This window comes from Corvus kubaryi, unplaced genomic scaffold (genome assembly GCF_017639235.1).
Source record: "Corvus kubaryi isolate FWS band 111438036 unplaced genomic scaffold, C.kubaryi_AGA036_p1.0 37397, whole genome shotgun sequence".
Taxonomy (NCBI): Eukaryota; Metazoa; Chordata; class Aves; order Passeriformes; family Corvidae; genus Corvus; species Corvus kubaryi.
Window position 1 is genome coordinate 4,641,667 of NW_024581136.1, and position 19,185 is coordinate 4,660,851.

The 19,185-nt window shown below is 41.0% G+C and overlaps 1 protein-coding gene across 16 annotated transcripts in view; it reads right to left on the reverse strand.

The window, feature by feature from the left end:
* DOCK10 (dedicator of cytokinesis 10) overlaps positions 1 to 19,185 on the reverse strand; it is a 120,921-nt gene that overhangs the window by 71,786 nt on the left and 29,950 nt on the right. For 14 of the 16 annotated variants that reach the window (XM_042042007.1, XM_042042014.1, XM_042042009.1 and 11 more), the window contains exons 2-4: positions 17,704 to 17,823; positions 9,995 to 10,084; positions 1,529 to 1,611 (exon numbers count right to left, since the gene is read on the reverse strand). In XM_042042007.1, the coding sequence (XP_041897941.1) occupies positions 1,529 to 1,611; positions 9,995 to 10,084; positions 17,704 to 17,823 (293 nt within the window). The remainder of the gene's footprint in view (positions 1 to 1,528; positions 1,612 to 9,994; positions 10,085 to 17,703; positions 17,824 to 19,185) is intronic. The other 2 variants (XM_042042006.1, XM_042042018.1) reach the window with 1 other exon arrangement.

Sequence of the window (19,185 nt, forward strand, 5' to 3'; positions counted from 1 at the left end):
CACCAAACTTCATAACATGCATGTGCAAATTAAGGTTGAAGAGGCTGGAAACAATATGAAATGAGGTAGACCTCGAACCAGATCTGTTAAAGGTATGTTAAGCTCAAAAGCCATGGCAGCTTTCAGCAAACAAAATGCAGACAACTCCTGCTATAATTTTGCATCTAAAATTTCAACCAGTGTGGCACCCATAACATTCCTAAGAGACACAAGATCTCGTGTCAGTATAATCCTCAGTACAATGCATGTGGTTGGGGGGGGGGGAAGTAAGATGCAAGACACGAGCATGAACCCATGAAAGCAAATCCCATTAAGCACCACACTAAAATATCCTTCGCAGAAGAGGATGTATGTAATCAGCTAAAACGTACTTTTGTGCACAGTAATGCACCCACATCTGTCCAATGCATATTTCATAAGAGTGAAGACATTTAAGGTTAAATGGAAAACTGCTGTGCTACAAACATTTTTCTTGAGCACTAAATGCATTAATTTGCTAAACCAATCAGCAGGCTGGGTACTTAAGAAAGGGTATGTTTATAATCTCTGATTAGCGAAACTGCTCTTAATGGCTTTTTGTACTACCATGTACTCTGTTCATAAAAATACCAACATACAAGAGCAAATGCAGGTCTAAGGGAAGGTTTGCAGTGCAAAACCCTCTGAACACAGCATCTAACTGGGCCATAAGACTCAGTTTATCAGTTCCTGAAGCAATGAAGTTAGTACTAGTTTCCATCCAACCCAAGCCTGGAGCACCCATCCATTTCTTCATTATGTGCAGGTAAAAACCTTTTTCATCCAGTATTGTAATTTTAATGACTCAAATTCCAGGAAAGGAGGCAGTAACAGCTCATTCTGGCACTTAGTGATTTTGTTAACTACCCTCTAAAGCCTTCCTCAGGGGCAGGACACAAACCTTCCAGAAACAAGAGCATGAGTAGGAACTCACGCATGTAGGAATGAGCACCAGAGTCTTAACTTCTTTCCACTCAAGTCAAGGAACTTATTCCTGCCCCTCCCAGAACTTCTACAGCAATTTTCATGCCCCCAAGCACAGGAAGGATGCCCCTTACCCTGACACCAGCACATCTCTGTAGCCTCGTACCATCAGTGCACCCAGTTCTCCTGTACAAGGCAGCTACAAAGCACTGAAATCCTTCTTTCTGTTACACAGGGTAACTGAAAGGAGAATTAATCCCAGTGAAAGGTGAGTGACATTTATGCATTATTAAGGAAAATGAAAAGCCACCTCTCCTGTATCAACTGTGCTTTGAATACGCAAATACGCTTGTAAGGATTTGAATCAGCACTAATGGAGTTTGTTGATACCAGTGAATTCTGCAGAGTCTTGAACTTTTCTGAAGGACCTTTGCTTCCCCTTTTTAAAAATGCAAGACACTAAAAATATGGTAAAACAAGCACAGCATAGAAGACAAAGGAAAGTGCAAATATGGACAAAGCTTAGCAAATGACACAAGCCTAAAGGGAAAAAATAATAAAAAGGAGAACTTATGTGAGTTCTTACTGTGGTAAGTGTCGAAAATCTTCTGAATAGGGTTCATATTTGTAGTTCACAACATGCCAGTGGGAACTGTAGTATTTACAAGCCTAATCAGAAGAAACACAAACAACAACAATAGAATTACTACAAATGTTTAGACTCAAGAAGGCTAGAGAACTGATAAAGTTCTGAGGCAGCCCACATGCTAGAGAACATATTCTTCTCTTTTAGAGCTGGGTGCACAGTTCTTAAAGGAAAGCCACAGTCATATATTTCCATATTTTGAAGCACAATTTCCCTTTAAAATCAAATGCACTGAATCACACACGATGGAGGAAGGAGCTGATAGCAATTTAACATGCTTTACTGATTCTCATCTGCTTTCTAGGAAGCATCATTAAATTATATAGTTGCTGCTTCAAAAGACATGATCTAGTTTAGGCCTGACTTCCTCCATGGACATTGATTATACAGTTTTTGTTTGCATCTTGTTTCATTACCTAAGCCTTCCACTCTAAATACATTTGCTTTATTCTTTTTACTCCCCCTTGTTGCAGCACAAGCCCTCTACTTCTTATTCTGCCCTTAAGGATTGATCTGTAACCTCTCAATAACATTCAGGAATATATTAACAGGACTATAATTTTTCACCAGTCTCATTTTCCCTTCCACACTGAATTTGCTCAGTCACGTCATCATGTACTTTCTGCTATCTAAAATTTTTCTTGCTGGTTTTGCATTCGCCTTTGGAAAGTGTTCTTAATACATCAATCTCCCTTAAATAAGGAAGCCAGACCTGAACTATACAGAAGGGCTTGGCTGTGCTGTCAAGTAGAGCAGAATATCTGTACAATTTATTTGATGCAGAACTTTTATGTACGCAGTTAAACCCAACATGACATTTTGAAAGGCAACAAGATGCATGAAATACGTACAGTTATTGCTAAGGTACACACCTACAAGAAAAATGACACCATGTCAGAATTCCCAGTGATTCTTTATACAGTGTATAAATTGCAAACTGATATTTGTACAGTATGCTGAAGATTTTACCCCAGTGTTGTATTATTTTCTCCCCACACTCCACCATAAAATTTGCACCAGCCCACCTGAGATGGAAAGGAAGGAAGGGAGGAATCAAGCCTAGAACCCAACAGTAGAAGTTGCTGCCCAAGGAGGAAAAGCAGGCATATCAGGAAGGAAAAGGGTGGAGAAAGAAGCAGCAACACTGAAAGAAATCTGAGGTGGGAACAGTGAAGACAGTCTCACAGAAAGGCATGAGACTCCAGAAGTCAAACAGAATGGAATAAAGGATATATCAAAGGTATCTAAATACCAAAAGCTATGCAGAGAAAGTAGAAAGAAAGAGAATAAAGGGACAATTATAAATTACTATAAAAAGGTTGACTGCTTCAACTGGGAGTATTCCCTCTCTTCACTCCTGCCTCTTCTGGAGTGCCCACGGGAGCCATTGCTTGCACAGTGGTCTCTGCCTCAGAGGGACAGAGGGGATTATCAGGCTGCTGGAGCAAACCTGAGATGGGCTGACAACTTAACGGTGGTGCTGTCTAAATTACTCAGCACTGACTTAGCAGACCACTTTTTAAAAATCTTGGGCAAAATATGCAGAGTATGTAGCCATAAATTATTTTAGGAAGTCATCTTTGTATCCAGAGTCTTCTGTGACAGCTTTATTTGGTTTAGAGTGTGGAAAAGGTGGCAAGGAAGTAGGTGCACATTTATAGGCACTTCTCTCCCTGGCAGTTCAGCACAACCAAAGGCAGTAAACACATTCCATGTGGATCCAGTATTTACCTTCTCATCTGACACAAGACCTCATTATCTTACAGGATGCAGAATAAAGTGTGACCATTAGACGTATAATGACATATTCTCCAGGAATGAAGATAATATTGTAGCATTATAACTGACTCCCTCTGCACTTGGCAGGGTCAGGCCCAAAGGTACCCCTGACAACCATGTTCCTACACCTCTACAGCATTGTCTGCACTTGGCCTTTGACTACAGATATGATAGATAAAACCAGCCACTAAATCCCAACTGTTCTATGTTGCTTCATAAAACAACTTTATTGCTCCTGTGCTTGTGTTAAAACTATGTGATAGTAGCATGGGCCATAAGAATACTTTTACAAGGGTAACATATACTCTGTTCTACATAAGCCAATGAAAAGCTCATAGAGCATTGTGAGGGCGAGCACAGAATCTCCAATTCACACATCACTCCCCTTTTCCTTGACAAATGTAAACCAAGTGAACCTTCTACAGAAAGGACCACTTTTCCCCTGTGGTACTTTCATTACTAAGTATTTTACTTAACAGATACAATTAAAGCCCACAGAGAACTCTCAGTGTGGACTTTTATTGCAAACATTATAGGCTAGTGTGTTCAAAAAAGCAGTTGTGAATAACATATAGAGCAGGCCACAGTATTTTATCCTGCAACTATAAAGGTTTATTGTGCTCCTCCAAGAAAAAGCTAATCAAAATAAAAATCAAAGGCGACAAAGCAGCACATTCAAGTATCACTCAGTAAATTCACAAAAGACAAGCCAACCCAATGCAACAGCTACCACTGTTCTTGAACTAGCTCGCTGTGGGGAAACTAGATCTCACTAAAAAGTAACACCAAAAAAAGGGTACAGATTTTCTCTTCAGAATATCCCAACTAAAAATTAAATACTTCTGCTAACCATACTGACTTAGAATTATTTTTTAAAATTGAAAATCATTATTGGAAATTAAGTTTTAGCAATGAGGAAAAATACCTGCAAACCTGATTTGATGAACAAGAAAAATCTTTCTAGAGGCAGAGATTTTATGAAGAGGCCAGAGCTGGCTACTACTGTTCCTGACAAAGAACAGACCCACCAATGCAGGGGCTGTTGAGCTCAAGTGAACTGTGGGGGAGGAAAAATATAGACGGAGAAATGGAAGTTTTTGGGATGTGGGAGGGTTGGCACATGCTTGCATGAACTTTCTACTGCTCTGTTAACCAGGCAGGCAGCACAGCCCACTCCCAGGGACTCTATCAAACTCAGGTATTTTTTTTGGTTTGTTTGTTTTGGTTTTTTTGTTTGTTTTTCGGTTTTGTCCAGATGGCCTAATTTTATCTTATAGAGACAGACAATCCTGCAGGCTTTTTCTACCTGTAACTTCTTATCTCTGGCTCTGGTGATGACAGCATGATGGCTACCACTGTGAAAAAGACACTTAAAAAAGATTTACCCAGCAATGGAAAGGAACCTATTGGAGGAAAAAAACCAAACCAAACCAGAAAAAAGGGGAAAGTGAGGGAAACATAAATAAAACAAACAACTTCCCTGCTTATATCCTTAGACAGCACTAGTATGTGGTCTTCAGAAAAAAAGATGCGCATATGATAAAAGTCATTCATGGAACAACTGGGCTCCTTGCAAAGGAACTGCAAGCACAGAGCAACTCTGGCCCCTCACTCACCCTGGCAGAGTGGCTGTTCCTGAGGTGGAACAGGGCAGGGCAAGCCCATGCAAGAGCTTGGAAACAGAAAGCAAAGACGTTCTGGAGCTGGATGTGGCCACAATGCTAGAAAGGAAGCTGCAGAGGTGGTTCTGTGCTCTGCCCCATGACGTGCACAGCCCTGCTCACAGAGCCTTCCCTCCCTACTCTGACCTCAGCTGCAACAACTAAAGGAAGGAAGTGTGCAGGGATCTGGGGAGGTGGAAGGTGCTGTGATCACCCTGGGTGGAAATCCAGCCCTCCACCCAGGCCTGCCCCAGACTGCTCATATCCGCAATGAGCATGGCAGCAGCACGAGTGGCTGCTGCCAACCTGCACCTTCATTTTGGGGCTCTCAAAACTGTTCCCAAAATAACAGTTCACACTTATAGTAAAGTCCAGCGACACAGCCAAGTAACAAGCCAAAACACTGAAACACACTATTATTTTAAAGCATCAAACATTTTTAACAGGTATTTACCTTCTGTGCTATTGAAAGACTCACTACCCTTTAATAATCTATGTCTAGCCCTGAGCCTACAGCTCTTTCAAGCACTGAAAAAGCTTAGATTTTGAAGATGGGGAAATTTACACTGTGATGCGCAATAACAAAACTTTCTGGGTGTCACTGTCAACAGGAGTTCCCATTTTAGTCTGATTTTGAAAGAGGTAAGAACAACGCAGATTAGCCTGCAAATCAAAAAGCCTCAGAAATCAACTCTGTAGACACATAACCACTTTGAGAAGTTGCACAGGAGGCTGTTGCTTTTTCACATTGTGATTAATAAAACTCATGTTTCATAATTACTTACAGATCCTGTACACCCAACCAGCAAAATCTCAAATAAAAACTCCCCCAAATGAGTGGCAAGAGCTTTGCAAGCTTACTACAAGTGACAGCTCCCTGTTGTGTATCCAGAAAACCTCCACAGGGAAGTTCAGAGACACTCACATGAACACTGTATTATCATAGACAAAGTTAACTACAAATTAACGACATCATTCATCAAATGAAATTTCAATATTCCTACACTGTTATTTCATTTTGATGTGTTTTTCACCCAGGAAGCTCACTCCTTCTGCCCTTGCACAGCTCCTGCACCTCCTCATTCATGCAGCCAGCCCCTCTGCAAACACATTTCCAAAAAACTTATCCAGGTAGCATCTTTTTACCTTTTTTTTTTTTTTTTTTGGAAGGATCATCTGGCTTAAACTCATTTCATAAAGGAGAGCTGACAGCTAATATTTATTTATGTTCTGCATTTTTTTCACATCTACCTAGGATTTACTTCCTACAGATAATTCCTACACACACACAAACAGCATTTATTTGTGTGCACATACCTGCATTCTTCCTGAAAATACTGACTCGATGCAAACCAATAAATTATGTTGATGAAATATGTTGCAATTAGATAGTTTAAGTTCCTCAAATGAAATATAACTTTGAATAGCAAGTGCACTATCCCCTTGTATTTTCAAATGAAATGTGGGGAAAATCCCAAGAATTCCCATTTGTTCTGAAAATTCAGGATACAGACTTAGGAAAGGTGATATTAGGAATGTTTTTACTGTCTAAAAGGAAGAATTTTATTTCATGTCTTATGAAGTGAATGTTTCTATTTGCCAAAATTATGGACCATGAGGACAATGCTGACTGGCATAAATGCAGCAGACATGCAGCAGACCCTGTGAGGAGAGAGAAAATTCAGAATTTGGAAGGAAACAGCACGATAAAGGAAGTCAGGAATACTTAAAACAACAAACCACTGAAGACAATTTTATTCTGGCTTTAAAAGTTCCTGGAAACTTCTCCTTTCTAACTAATTTAGTTCCTCAGGCTGATCCTGCCTAAGAAAAGTTAAAGTGGAAAAATCCATAAGGAAAACATCCTAATACAACTACAGGTATAGGAATAACCAATTCACAAAGTATTAACTTTAAAATATAGCTAATACTTAGGTATAAATTAATAAAGAGACTCAGGTATTAATCATAAAATGTAAATGATCTATTCTCTTTGCAGGCAAAAAATACTTTTTAAGGGACTATTTATTTATTTGTCACCTTAGTTTTATTTTGTTTTAGATTTTCATTTTACAGTTTCAGAAAAACACAGATGGTCAGACATCTTTTTTAAAGGCAATTCTTCTGCCTCACCCACTACCCTAACATTTCAATATCACGAACAGGGAAAGTTTTGCATTCCTGAGGAATACAAAGCAGTATTACGAGAACTGAATGGACGAATAGAGGCACAAACCTTCCACTACAGGTGGACCACATCAAATGCCATCGATACTGAAAGCATTTCTCAGCAACATCAACCTCATCGTTCTTCATCTGGCTTGTCAGCTCTTTTGGATCCATAAACCAATATTGTCCAGGCAACTGAGTCCTCCTGGTGTGCCTCTAAGTACTGTTTAATGGTTGCTTGAGGAAGGGAAACTTGATCAAGTCCCCAGGCTGCCTTTGTATGGATTTTGGTAAGGGCTGGGGAAAAAAATCCCCTCATCCTTGAAGGGCTATAGCAATGAAAGAGCTCGAGGTGGAAGAAAAGCTTTCCTATAGTCACCAGAGGGAAAGCCAGGAAGAAACAGCCAGGATTTTAAGGGATTATCACAGATTTCTGACAATCCTTTACAAATGACCTCATCTTGTAGACAAGACCATCTGAACACCACCAAGCAGCCAGAAGAATCAGACAAGAGATAATGGATCTGAGGTCTTGAAACGGTTTCAGTACCATGTCCTCACACTGCATCACATGGAGGAAATTAGTTTCACCTCCAAGATCAGACCCTTCTTTTGAAGTTCAACAACTTGCTCCATGTCTTTGTCTCACCTTGCTAAAGTACTGAGATAGTGAACAGTCAGAGACAGCTGATACCAAAATGGCTTCAGCAGGATGAGCTGTACATTCCCCAGAGTCTCATCAGGAATTAGGCATTTGATCCTGGCTTGCCATAAGTCCAGGTGACCAACAGTCAGTCAAGTGTGCACAAGGTGGACACCTTCACTGTTCATACAGTTCAAAACATCATGCTATATTTGAAGAAAGACTCCTTCAGCAAGTGAAGTGTTGGCTTTTCCACAGTTCCAAGAGAGAAGTGAAGGTCACCAATCCCACTCCTGCACATCTATCCAGAAGTGACCTACACCTACCTGGAACACAACAGAGATGTATACTGCTAGGGCAGTACACATCTCTGCAATTGCTGCAGGGGACTACAATCACAGATCTTCACAGAACCCCATGCTCAGTTTCACCTAATTTTGGACTAGAAACCATCCTCTCCATGGGGTTTAATTTATTGTGTGTGTATATATATGTATGTGTGTATATATATCTATGTGTGTGTATATATATATATATATATATGTATATATACACACACACACAGTTTTTGGCTTTGTGGCAAATTGGAACACATGCATTACTACTTTAAAACAGGGTCTTTACCCTGCTACTATTCCATGCACAGGCTTAGTAATACCGGTTTTTTCCACTGCTTTGCTCCTCTCTCCCCCTCCTCTTGGCTCACTGGTACTGCAGAGAAAGCTAATAGATGTACTCAGTATGTGTTTTACAAGGTGGCTGTTAGCATCCCCTTGGCGTGCTCAGCTGTAACGATTCCCAGGAACTGTGCACCGTGTTCCATTTTTAGACCCACCACTTTCTCTGTAAAGCCATAAGCACAGTGCTGGCCTTGCAACTTGTGGAACTTTAAAATAAAAAGCAGACCCCAAAGTGCTGAAAGGCAGTGAGACTTCTGGGAAGGTAGATAACTCCACAAGCTGTTATCTTTTAACACTGCTGCCAGATTAGCAAAGATGGCAAAGTTCAGACAATCTGAGCTGGCAGTAAATTATTATTGCTCTTTTTAGACCTGCTGAAAAGAAATAGGGCCAGCCTGTAAAATGTCACATTGCATACAATTCAACAGCTACATTTCTGCCTAATTTTGGATTTCATGATTTCTAATTTCTGTGTTTGTCTGCAACTGACTTTTCCTCCACAGTTTCCTCTTGCAGTTATAGTGCATATGAAATACTTTTTCAGACCAGGAAGTGCAGCATGAAAAATCCCAACCGGTGAAAAAAAGGCCAAGAACCATCACATTATGGGCCAATTATCAGTGCTCGGAATTAAACTCCTTCTAGAAGTTGACTGAAAATTTGGTTTCATAAACCTGTTTTGTTAATGCAAATAGTGAGATATATTTCACATCTATAATGAAAGATGGGAAGGTTCAGGGAGCCATCTAAAGTAGATTCCTTTGAACAGTGCAATCAACTCCTTTAAAGTCCTTCAAAGTGATAAAACCAGTGATAACACAAAATATTCCTGAGGTAGCAGGATGAGAAATCTTCTCCTACAATCTGAGATCAGGTATGGAAACAATACAACCATAGGGGTTTTTTAAAGGTAGAGCAAACTCCTGGTGGGCCTCTAACTGTCATGGAAGAATTTTGTTGAACTTTCTATTATGAAGGTAAAACAGACTCTAAATACTTAAAATAAATATAAACCCCTATGCACCCTTCACACAGTGCACCTATTCCTCATATATACAGCTCCAAATGAGATACATACCTTGTAATAACACCTGAGAGTCTAAACCAGTGCCAATTGGTTATCTATTTTTGGAAAGATATCAATATTTTCAAAGGCAAAGCACATGCAGATCACCAATCATTAGCAGTGATGTAAAAATACCAACATCAATATCAGTGGACTAGTGGTGACAGGGAATGCAGCTGGAAAACAGTACAATGACAGGCTGATTCAGTGCATTTACAATTTTTCTAGATACAAACATCTCACAATAGGCAACTGCAGACATGCTGCTAACCCTCCCCCCTCCTACTGGCCTTCAAAATTCAAACCTGATTCAAATCACCTAAAACATATTAAAAGAAAAAAGATGTTCATTATAAACATAGCAAGCCTCCCCCAAACTCTTGGTTTCATTTAATATTAGATACTCACCTCTCTAACAAATAAATTTTCTGCTTTTTGTTCTGCATCTTCAGGTACAGAAGGATACAGTGTCCTGATTTCCAGTGAAATTGTGTCTATCTGGCAATAAACAAAAAATGTGCAATTTAGTCAAAGGCAAACAGAACAGCAGTTTTGTCTCAGGAAGAGGTTAAGAACCTTGTTATCATGGCTTGCATTTTTCAGCTTGTCATGCAGCCAACACACATGCATACCAACAACTGCAGCCCAGCTCCTGCCCACACACACTATTCAATACTATCAGCTAAGGCATTAATTAGCAAGCAAGAACAGTGCTCGAGTAGATTTCTGGGAATAAAGCTGTTCCAAGCAAAGTTCCTTCAGTCTCTGAGGTTTCTGATAAAAAAAAAAGTCAAGTCTTCCTTACATCCTCTCCCAGAAATATATGCCAAATCCAAGAGTGCTACTTTCTTCCTCCACTTCCTTTCTCCACCTCATGCTTTTCTGGCAAGGAATGTGGAGACAGAACTAAAAGCTTTGCCTCTTTTGAAAGGAGAAGAGAGGAGTAGAGTCCCGCCAGGAAGCTGCAAAAGGGAGTGCCACAGGACAGCTCGGTGGCCGGAAAGCAAGGAGAACCAGGCAGCAGCTTCTCAGAGGGACATTCCCACCTGTGGGCACAGGCAGCAGGACAGGGCCGACAAGGGACTCCTGCCACTGCCTGAAGTCTCTTCCAGCCTCCACAGCCTGCACAAATTAAGCCCTTTTTCTGAAAGCAGCTGCTGGCTGAGCTGTCTTGTCAGGCCCCAGAGCAGGAAACCACAGAGAAAAGTGGATCTCCTGAAGTTCTCCACAAGGAGCCAAGCTTCCCTTAGTTCCCAGTGGGCCAACAAGAGGCGAGGGCCACCAGCAGTGCCTGTGTGACTCAGGGCCCCTGTGCTGAGGTTGGCCAAGGCAGCCGCTTCACAAAAGGCTCACAAGAGGAAGCTTTGGGGTATTTTCAATTAACCTATATATCTGTCCCACTCATTTTCTCTGCCATAAGAGGAGAAAACAACCAAAATCAACACCCAGCAGCCTAGATTATGCTCTCAGTTACAATGGAGTAACTCTTCACTCAAGACAGCAAAGGACTGAAACCCGGACAAATCTGGCCTCCCAAACCCATTTTCTCTTCCATTACAAAAAGACCCATGATTTCCAGAGGAAGGCCTGTGGCACACAACTCTTTAATATGACGAATCACTACGTACTAATACCATGAAGCAGCTTGCAGTATCTACTGCATCCCTGGAGGCTGTCTTCCATATCCTCACCCTCAGACTAAAAGGTGATGTTTTTTCTCTGTAAATTGAAGCACCCAAACTCTACATTATGAGTGCCTGGATATAATGGACTGCATTTTTCCTTAGAGTTTACATGAACCACTTTGATTTTCCCCCATTACTTTCCACATGAGTAGCTATGAAAGAAAGACATGTATCACTCAGGCAGAAACATCATGGGATCCCCCGAACTTTTTCTGTTTCAGCTGGAGAGCTCAGGATACAATATGATTAAACCCTGGCTCTCACAAAAAAAATGATGGGGGTGTCATAGACACCAGAAAGTGAAAAAAAATCCCATTGTTCTGATAAACTGAGCACAGTTTCCTAAATGTGGGTTCCTGGGCTCTACTCAGCTGTGTTATCAATGCCTGCATGAAGTGCTTTACACAATCATTGAGTCTATGAGTAAAAGAGACAGAAGATGGAGAAGTATGAATTTTCAGGCTATGTTTAGTAAGAGATGTCTGAATTCTTGGTTGCTTAGGGACTTCCCAGCAGTACCCACAGTCTCTGGAATGCACCTCATTGCTTTTACTTCACACATACGTGACATTTGAAGCAGTAATGTTTTTTCAGCAGTCATGACAAGATGCAATCCCTGAGCACAGCTGAAAAGCCTGGGGTGCCCCTGTGGCCCATGATATTGAGCTCTTCCCAGGGCTGGGCCCTGCAGCCATGAAGCACCCTCCTCCCAGCACACACAGCACTGCTGAAGATCTGCTCCTCTTCCCAGACTGAGGCAGAGTGGGAGGCCACAGGAGAGGAGATGAAATGTACTCTGTACCTCACACTGACCCTGTCACGATGGTGAATAAGCTTCAGAGAGAGCAACAGCCTGTTCTCCTTGCCCACAGCAAAACCTGCCTGCTCCATGTATTGCACAGAAAGTAGTTTCCAGTATTTTTTTATAGGTAGGACATATAGCAAGTAATTTCTTTTTACCTAATACAACACTTGTCAACTGACATGAACACACTGACTGAGACAGGCAACATCTACCTTAGTGGGGCCATTGTGCCTCCCTCTCCTTACACAGCCTGATAAAAATACTGTAGCTGAACAAGACAGGTAACCCAAGCCCACTGTTCTGCCTGTGGTGCCCTTCCCAGCCGCACTTGAAAGAAAGAAACAGAGCCCTGCAAACCTGAGAAATCGGGTGACACTGGGCTTGCTGCCTTTCTAGACTTTGACAAAGAATACCACAGGTTTATTTACAAAGAATTGGGACATGGAAAATGTTATATATTGTTATATTTAAACTTGTCTTAAAAACTACAAAGCACTTCCCTTCTGAGAACTAGTCATGTTTAACCACTTAGCTGCAAAAGCTTGGCCACAAAGGCACTTCCTGTTCATAGTCAATTACTTTCAAAGTTAAATGCTCCTACAGGCTGATCAGGAACGGTATTATTCACCAAAACTGCTTTATTCAGAAAAGAACTAAATTTCAACAACAGAACGTGCTTCTGAGTCAGTCACCCAAAAAATCAAAGATTTTATTTCGAGAATTCAGTATGTATAAATGTGCTGTGAATTCAGCCTAATTTCTAATGTTTAGGCAATCATGGCACTTGTCTGTTCAAGCCAAAGGCCAATTACCCTCTCATTTGTGCATGCAAACTGTGGTAATCAAATAATGCAGGTATCAGCCTAAAGCATTCAAGTCTGTAATTCTTCTGAATTATTTTTAATTTATTTTATATAAATATCCTATATCTAGCCATGATTTCTGGCACTGCCAGGCTGTCTTATTTGCATAAGCTGTTGGCCCCAGGTGTTGGATGAGTTACAAGGTGCAATTTCCCTAAGCACCTTCTCTTGCCACATTCACCTTCTACAATGAAGCATGGAAGTTAATACTGCTCCTTTTCAAACACTGATTAGGAGTAATGTTTTCAGGCAGTGACTACTTCCCAGTGACATGGTGAATTTAGCATTTGAAAATGGAGTTCAAACTCCATTAGCCATTTCAAACATTTTCAGTCTGAATCCATTCTGAATAGCTTTTAGTCTGAAAGCACGTTAGCAGTGGTTAAATCTTTAGAGGGATTCATCAACAATGATGATATTTACTTCCTGCAAAGGCCGCCCTTCGGAGAGACCTAACCACACACGGGCTGACATGTTCCTCCCTGGTAATGCTTATGTTCAAGCTCTCTAAAGAAAAGCTGCTCAGCCCCACTTTCATCCAAGTAAACAGATTTACTTAATGTTACCAAAACCTGCAATGAGTTAGTCCATCAAATTAAAAAGCAGGCTAAGATGCGACTATGCTGTACAAATACCATGGTGCAGAGGCTGCTGTGGTACAGAGCTCCCTGACAGGCTGCGGTCCCAGCACAGATCTCACCACCTGTGCAGGCTGCAAAGAGAAAGGAAAGCAGGAACAGAGCACATTTAAAGGACAGATTTTGCCCCATCACTCCCTGAATCACATTCAGTGTGAGAGGCTATGCTTTGCTGACTGCATTAAACAGTTGGAATGCACCCCTAGGAGTCCAGATACCTCTCACTGTCCTGCTCCTGCCAGCCCATGCAAATGTGCACGTCAAGGATACCCATAACACCATTAGTCATGAGAGAAATGGACTCAATTTCTGCTCCTCTAAGAATGAGCAGATACTCCTTGTCACATGGGAAAGTGGGAGCTAAGTCATGTGCTATTTGACATAACTCATGATCTCACCACCGTAACTCTTCTGATCTTAGAAATAACAGTCAGGTTTCCAAGGGGTTTTTCAGGGGTTTTTCCAAGGAGGCTCCAAGGCCTGCACTTCCAGCTGCCCCTATAGCACACATGTTTCATGTGAAGAGGCAGTGTCCTTGATGACTCTTGCTCCCTCCCCTTACGGATGCATCTGGTTCTGTTATGAACTTCTGTATCCAGATGAACAACTTTTGTCCCTGCACAGCATCTAGAAAGCAGAGGTTTCACAACCTGAAAAATAGGGAGATTTTGGCTTTTGTTCAGAGCTAAAAAAAAGAAGCTTGGAAACAATCACGCCTGCAGTGATGGCAAGTACAGCGATTGCACAGCTCCTTTTCTTCTAAGGCCTCTGCAATACTTGGGAGGGAATAGGGCTCCCAGGTGGGCTTTCAGAAGCTCAAAGAGTCAGGAGCACATCAGACTGACCCTTCAACAGGTTTTGCATTATACAAGCAAGTTTTGCCATCTTACACCTGTCCTGAATTTAGGCAATGAATTATTGCTTCTATTGCAGGTTGAAAACCAGGCATTCAGCCATACTTATACAAATAGTTTTAAAAAGTCTGAGTTCCACTTTTCAAACAGATTTAGGAAAGTCATACATGAGAAGGAGGAACAAATTTTCACAACCCAGGGAGTTTAACATGCTTTTATAGTATACAAATTTAAGTGACCATTAAATACTTTCATCTACCTTTTTAAAACAATTAACTTATATTTATCAACATACCATTAACATACACTTAGTTACTAAACCTGCAAACAAGCAAAGCTATTAGCAAAGGAGTGCTGAGCCTGTTGCCACTAAGGAAGAGCAGCTGTGATTTTAAGCAAGACTTCAGATCCTGGAGAGATTTGAAAAGATGCTGCTGGGCATTCAGTGAATTTCCAAAGGATGGAAGAAAATATAAAAAATTACTTATGAAAGGATACAGCAAGTATTTTGTTTGGATATATGACAGTGCCTAGGAGCAGAAATACAGATGTATGACAACAAATCCAGGCAACAATAAGATGTCAAAGGTTAAAGGTGGGAGTGAGACCAACTTGAAGGAAGGTATAACACTTCCTTCATGGCCTCCTTTCTGGCAAACACATAGCAGAAAAGTGAGAAATAGGAATCCCAGACAGCAGCAGTTCCAGTTGTTAAGGGGAGTGTGGCCAGGTTTGGGGAGCAGAAGGTAAAGGAAGCAAAGCAACCCAATGGTGAGGATGCAAAACTACCAGGATCATCACCAAGCTTGCCTTTTTATAAGTACAACAGGAAGGCAATCAACTCCCTCTTACTACCACCAAGAAGTACAGTGTAAGCTCTGCTCTGATGCATTGCTGCAGAAATTTCCACTGGCCATTATTTCACAGCACAGCAACAGAAGGGATCCAGGAACAGGTGAAACTTGAAGCTGAGCTGACATGCTTTTTCTGAAATGGAAAATGGACTTTGGGCAGGCAAATGAGTTATAAGGAAGGAATTGCTAGGAAAACAAGAAGTGGAACTGATGTGAATCGATTATTTTTTATTTTTTTAAGGGATTATTAAGCATGGTTACAAAAGAAGTGAAGTATCTTTTCCCCAGCTGGAATAAAACCAGAGAAGGCATCTGTAATGTATACACCTTGTACTCTTCTGCGGAGATGCAGGGGAATGGAGGAATACAGTCTACCAGACTCTGATATAAAGAATTCTCTGCTGTTCCACAGACTTCAAATAAGATGTTAGAAATGACCAACAGAAGTCTTGTGAGAATAACAGCATTCTCTTTGAATGCAAGTAAAAAGAGAAGCAATTCTGAGATGAAACAACAGTGACAATAATTCACCCATATCTGATGCATGTGGTGAACGACAAATCCAAAAATTGGAAATCATTATTAAAAGCAGAATTTTCTCCTCTGTCCACTGCCTCAGCTAACTCTTTTGGTTGGGGTTTCACTCTGAAGAGACTTTTGCCTATAGGATGTGCTCACCCACAGGCCTAAGCTGGGGCTGTGTCAACACTGAGACATGAAGTCTGCAGCAAGTGTAATCATTAGGAGTTAAACAGGGCCAGCCACCATTTCCTTGGGCATTATCATATTAAATCCCACTCAGAGTCAGCCTGGGCACCTCCTAATTCAGTCAGACGTGGACCTCTTTCTACTCAAATGTCTGACCCAGACTTTTGTGCACAGGTGATATTTCAGCAGGAGAGAGCAGGACTAGAAATAGATATTCTGCAACTGGAACACCTGCCTGGTACAGAAGCTCTGCAGTCCTGTCTGGTGACATAGGCTCTTGCAACTGACATTGACTTCAACAGGAGATAACAAAGATAAGAGAGGTTTATTGCAAGGATATGGACCCTATCTACCACTGCCTTTGCTCTTCTGTGAGTACAGACCATCTCCACCATGCAAGTACCTCTCTCATCTGTCTTAATCTCTTTTTTGTTATTATTTTTTGAATTTAGATAGATTATGCCAAATAGGTGCAAAGCATAACACAGAGGAAACAAAACAGAAGTAGCTACTAAAATCCAAGCAACAACTGCTCAAAATAAATGAAAATAAGGATATGAAAACATGCTTGACAGACAGAGGTCTTTAGCAGTAGAACAAGATTCTTCTTTCACTGAGAAGGTTTGCTCCATGGACTTGATCTCAGTTACTCTAAATCAAAGGGCTCAAGAGCCTTGTACATACAGCACGCAGTATGTCTATCCAGCTTTGTAATGCTAATTTCATAAATTGACAAACGTGCAAAATGGATAAAGGAATTAAAAATAATGAGGAAATCTATTCTGTTTAGCTTCTTTCAATCCCATGAGCACATTAACTCAGTTAATGCCACCAAGGAAATAGAACCATTTAGTAAAACAAAGCAGTCGATTAGATTAAGCTGCCCTCCTAGGACAGGAGCAGTGCCATGAGCTGATGGGAAGGGCCCTCACAGAGCAGTTACAATTGGTCACAAATTGAAATGTCTTTCCATTAGAAAATGCCTATTCATCAAAACCTAAATGTTTTACAAAGTTGGGGTGATTTTGCAGAAGTTGCTGTTCAATGCAGGCAATCTGCCCGTGCACTTGCCTGGTAACACAGCTCCCCAGCCACCCTGCTGACCACCCCAGCACTGGCACTGGAGAGCTGCCCTGGGCCTCCAGGCTCTCCATGTCTTTGCAGTTTGCCAGGACAAGCAGTGGGGGACCCAGGATGAGGTCAGGCAGCTCCATGGCTGTGGGGTCAGGGATCCACTGCCTCTCAGTGTCCCACCATGAGAGCTTTCCTCAGCACCAGAGACTCTATCTAGTGGCCAAATACATCAAACAGAACAGGATCAGAAGTTACAGATTAAATTGGACTAAATCAGACTATAATAGTAGGGAGAGATTCTAGGACTGGCCAAACAACCACTGTGCTGAAAAACAGAGAAGTATACATTATAGAATAACGTTTAGTGAGTTCCTGAAATGTATCTGGGAACAACCAGGGCTTCAAGCTTTATCTAACCCTGAGCAGTAAAGTCATGCATATATAAATGTCAGAGGAAAAAAAACAACCCAAAAGCCAAGTGCATTTGGTGAGAGGGAAGTATGGCATTTTGCATGAGTTAAGAAAATCTTAGAGAGCCCTGGGACAACTTGTGGCTCTCCCTCTAGCAATGGAGATTAAATCAAAGAGGAGAACAAACCTAAGAAAAGGAATAACACATATTTGCCTTGTACTTACTGAAAAGTCATCATCAGGGAACAATATCAGATCTTTAAACTGGCTGTCCCCAATATTTTTTTCGATCTCTGTGATAACAGCCTCATAATCCAAAGGCTCCAAGAGTTTGGGTTTTTCCTGCTGTGGAAAAAAAAGAAAAGATCAGGTGATCTCTCTACACACAAATTTGCTTTCCTCCCCCTTCATAAACTGACATCTGTTGCTTTTTTGCCTTTATACACCAAAGCATGAATAACTTCTCCCCTCATTCCATTCTGTTCAGCTTGTTGCATCTGAACTTGTGCACTAGAGTGAAGTGAGGAAGCTGGGCCACTTGCAACAGCCACTCTCCATCTCACAACTCCAGAGCAATCGGTCAGCTTATTACAGAGACCAAAACCACCAGCTTAATTTACCTGGAATTCTCTCTTTCTCCATAAATACATCAAGAAAATTGATGGATACAGTTTGAACGGAACATAGATAGGACTTTGAGCTAATATGTTTCAGAATAAGAAACCTACTTATTTCTTCACTGTTTTACACAGTCCCCGCCTTTTGAACTGCTGGCAGTTTGTGAAAGCCACCATATTGTTTTACTTGGCAATAACCCAAGATTAGTCTCCTGGGATAAACTGGCATCCATCTCCATGGTTTCTCTTGTCAGAAAGCAGGACTAGTATCATCACAGCAGTACTACTATTGCCTGAAACAGCAGTAAAGTAAGAAACCACCACAGGAAAAAGTAAAGTCACATTGTCCTGAAATACAACCCAAAAATAGAAAAAGAGAAGCCTGCCTGACATGCTAGAATACATTAAACAAATGAACAGTCATGTACTAGAGTGAGAACATTTACTCAATTCAAAGATGTAAGCATCAGGAAGAGTGAATGAGAAAGGGCAAGAACTGCCAGAAGGGATGGAAAAGAATGTGATGAAAGAGAAAAAGGGCACTAGTGGAAAGCAAATGCAGAAACATTTACTCTCTCAGTCTGGTGCAAAAGTGGACATTAGACAAGATTGTATTTTACCCACTGTTCTTTCATTGAGCTATCCAGGACTATAAAGTTTCCCTCCATCTTCCCTTAATCAAAACCAAGGTGTATTGAAAAAAGAAAGCTTTGAGATCTCCATAAAACAAATTTCTCCAATGAGAATGTCCATCATATATGATTTTACTTACCTCATTCATGTATGGTCCATTATACATATAATGATTCAAATGTAATAGTCCCTCTCCCTTTTGACTTTGTCCTAGAAAGTTCTTGGTTTTTTTTTAGTAATCACAGTCATCTCAAGATTTCTTGTGAACATTGTTTCCCTTCTATATTGAGTCCAAGACTCACCTTGGCATCAAATGCATCTATGAAAAGTTTAATTAGCATCAGCAACACAGCCACACGAATTAGATTAAAACACATGAATACACATGTTCCTAGAAAGTTATTCAATTGCTGAACAGCTGATGCAAGAATCACAGAACAACTCAGGACCTCTGCAG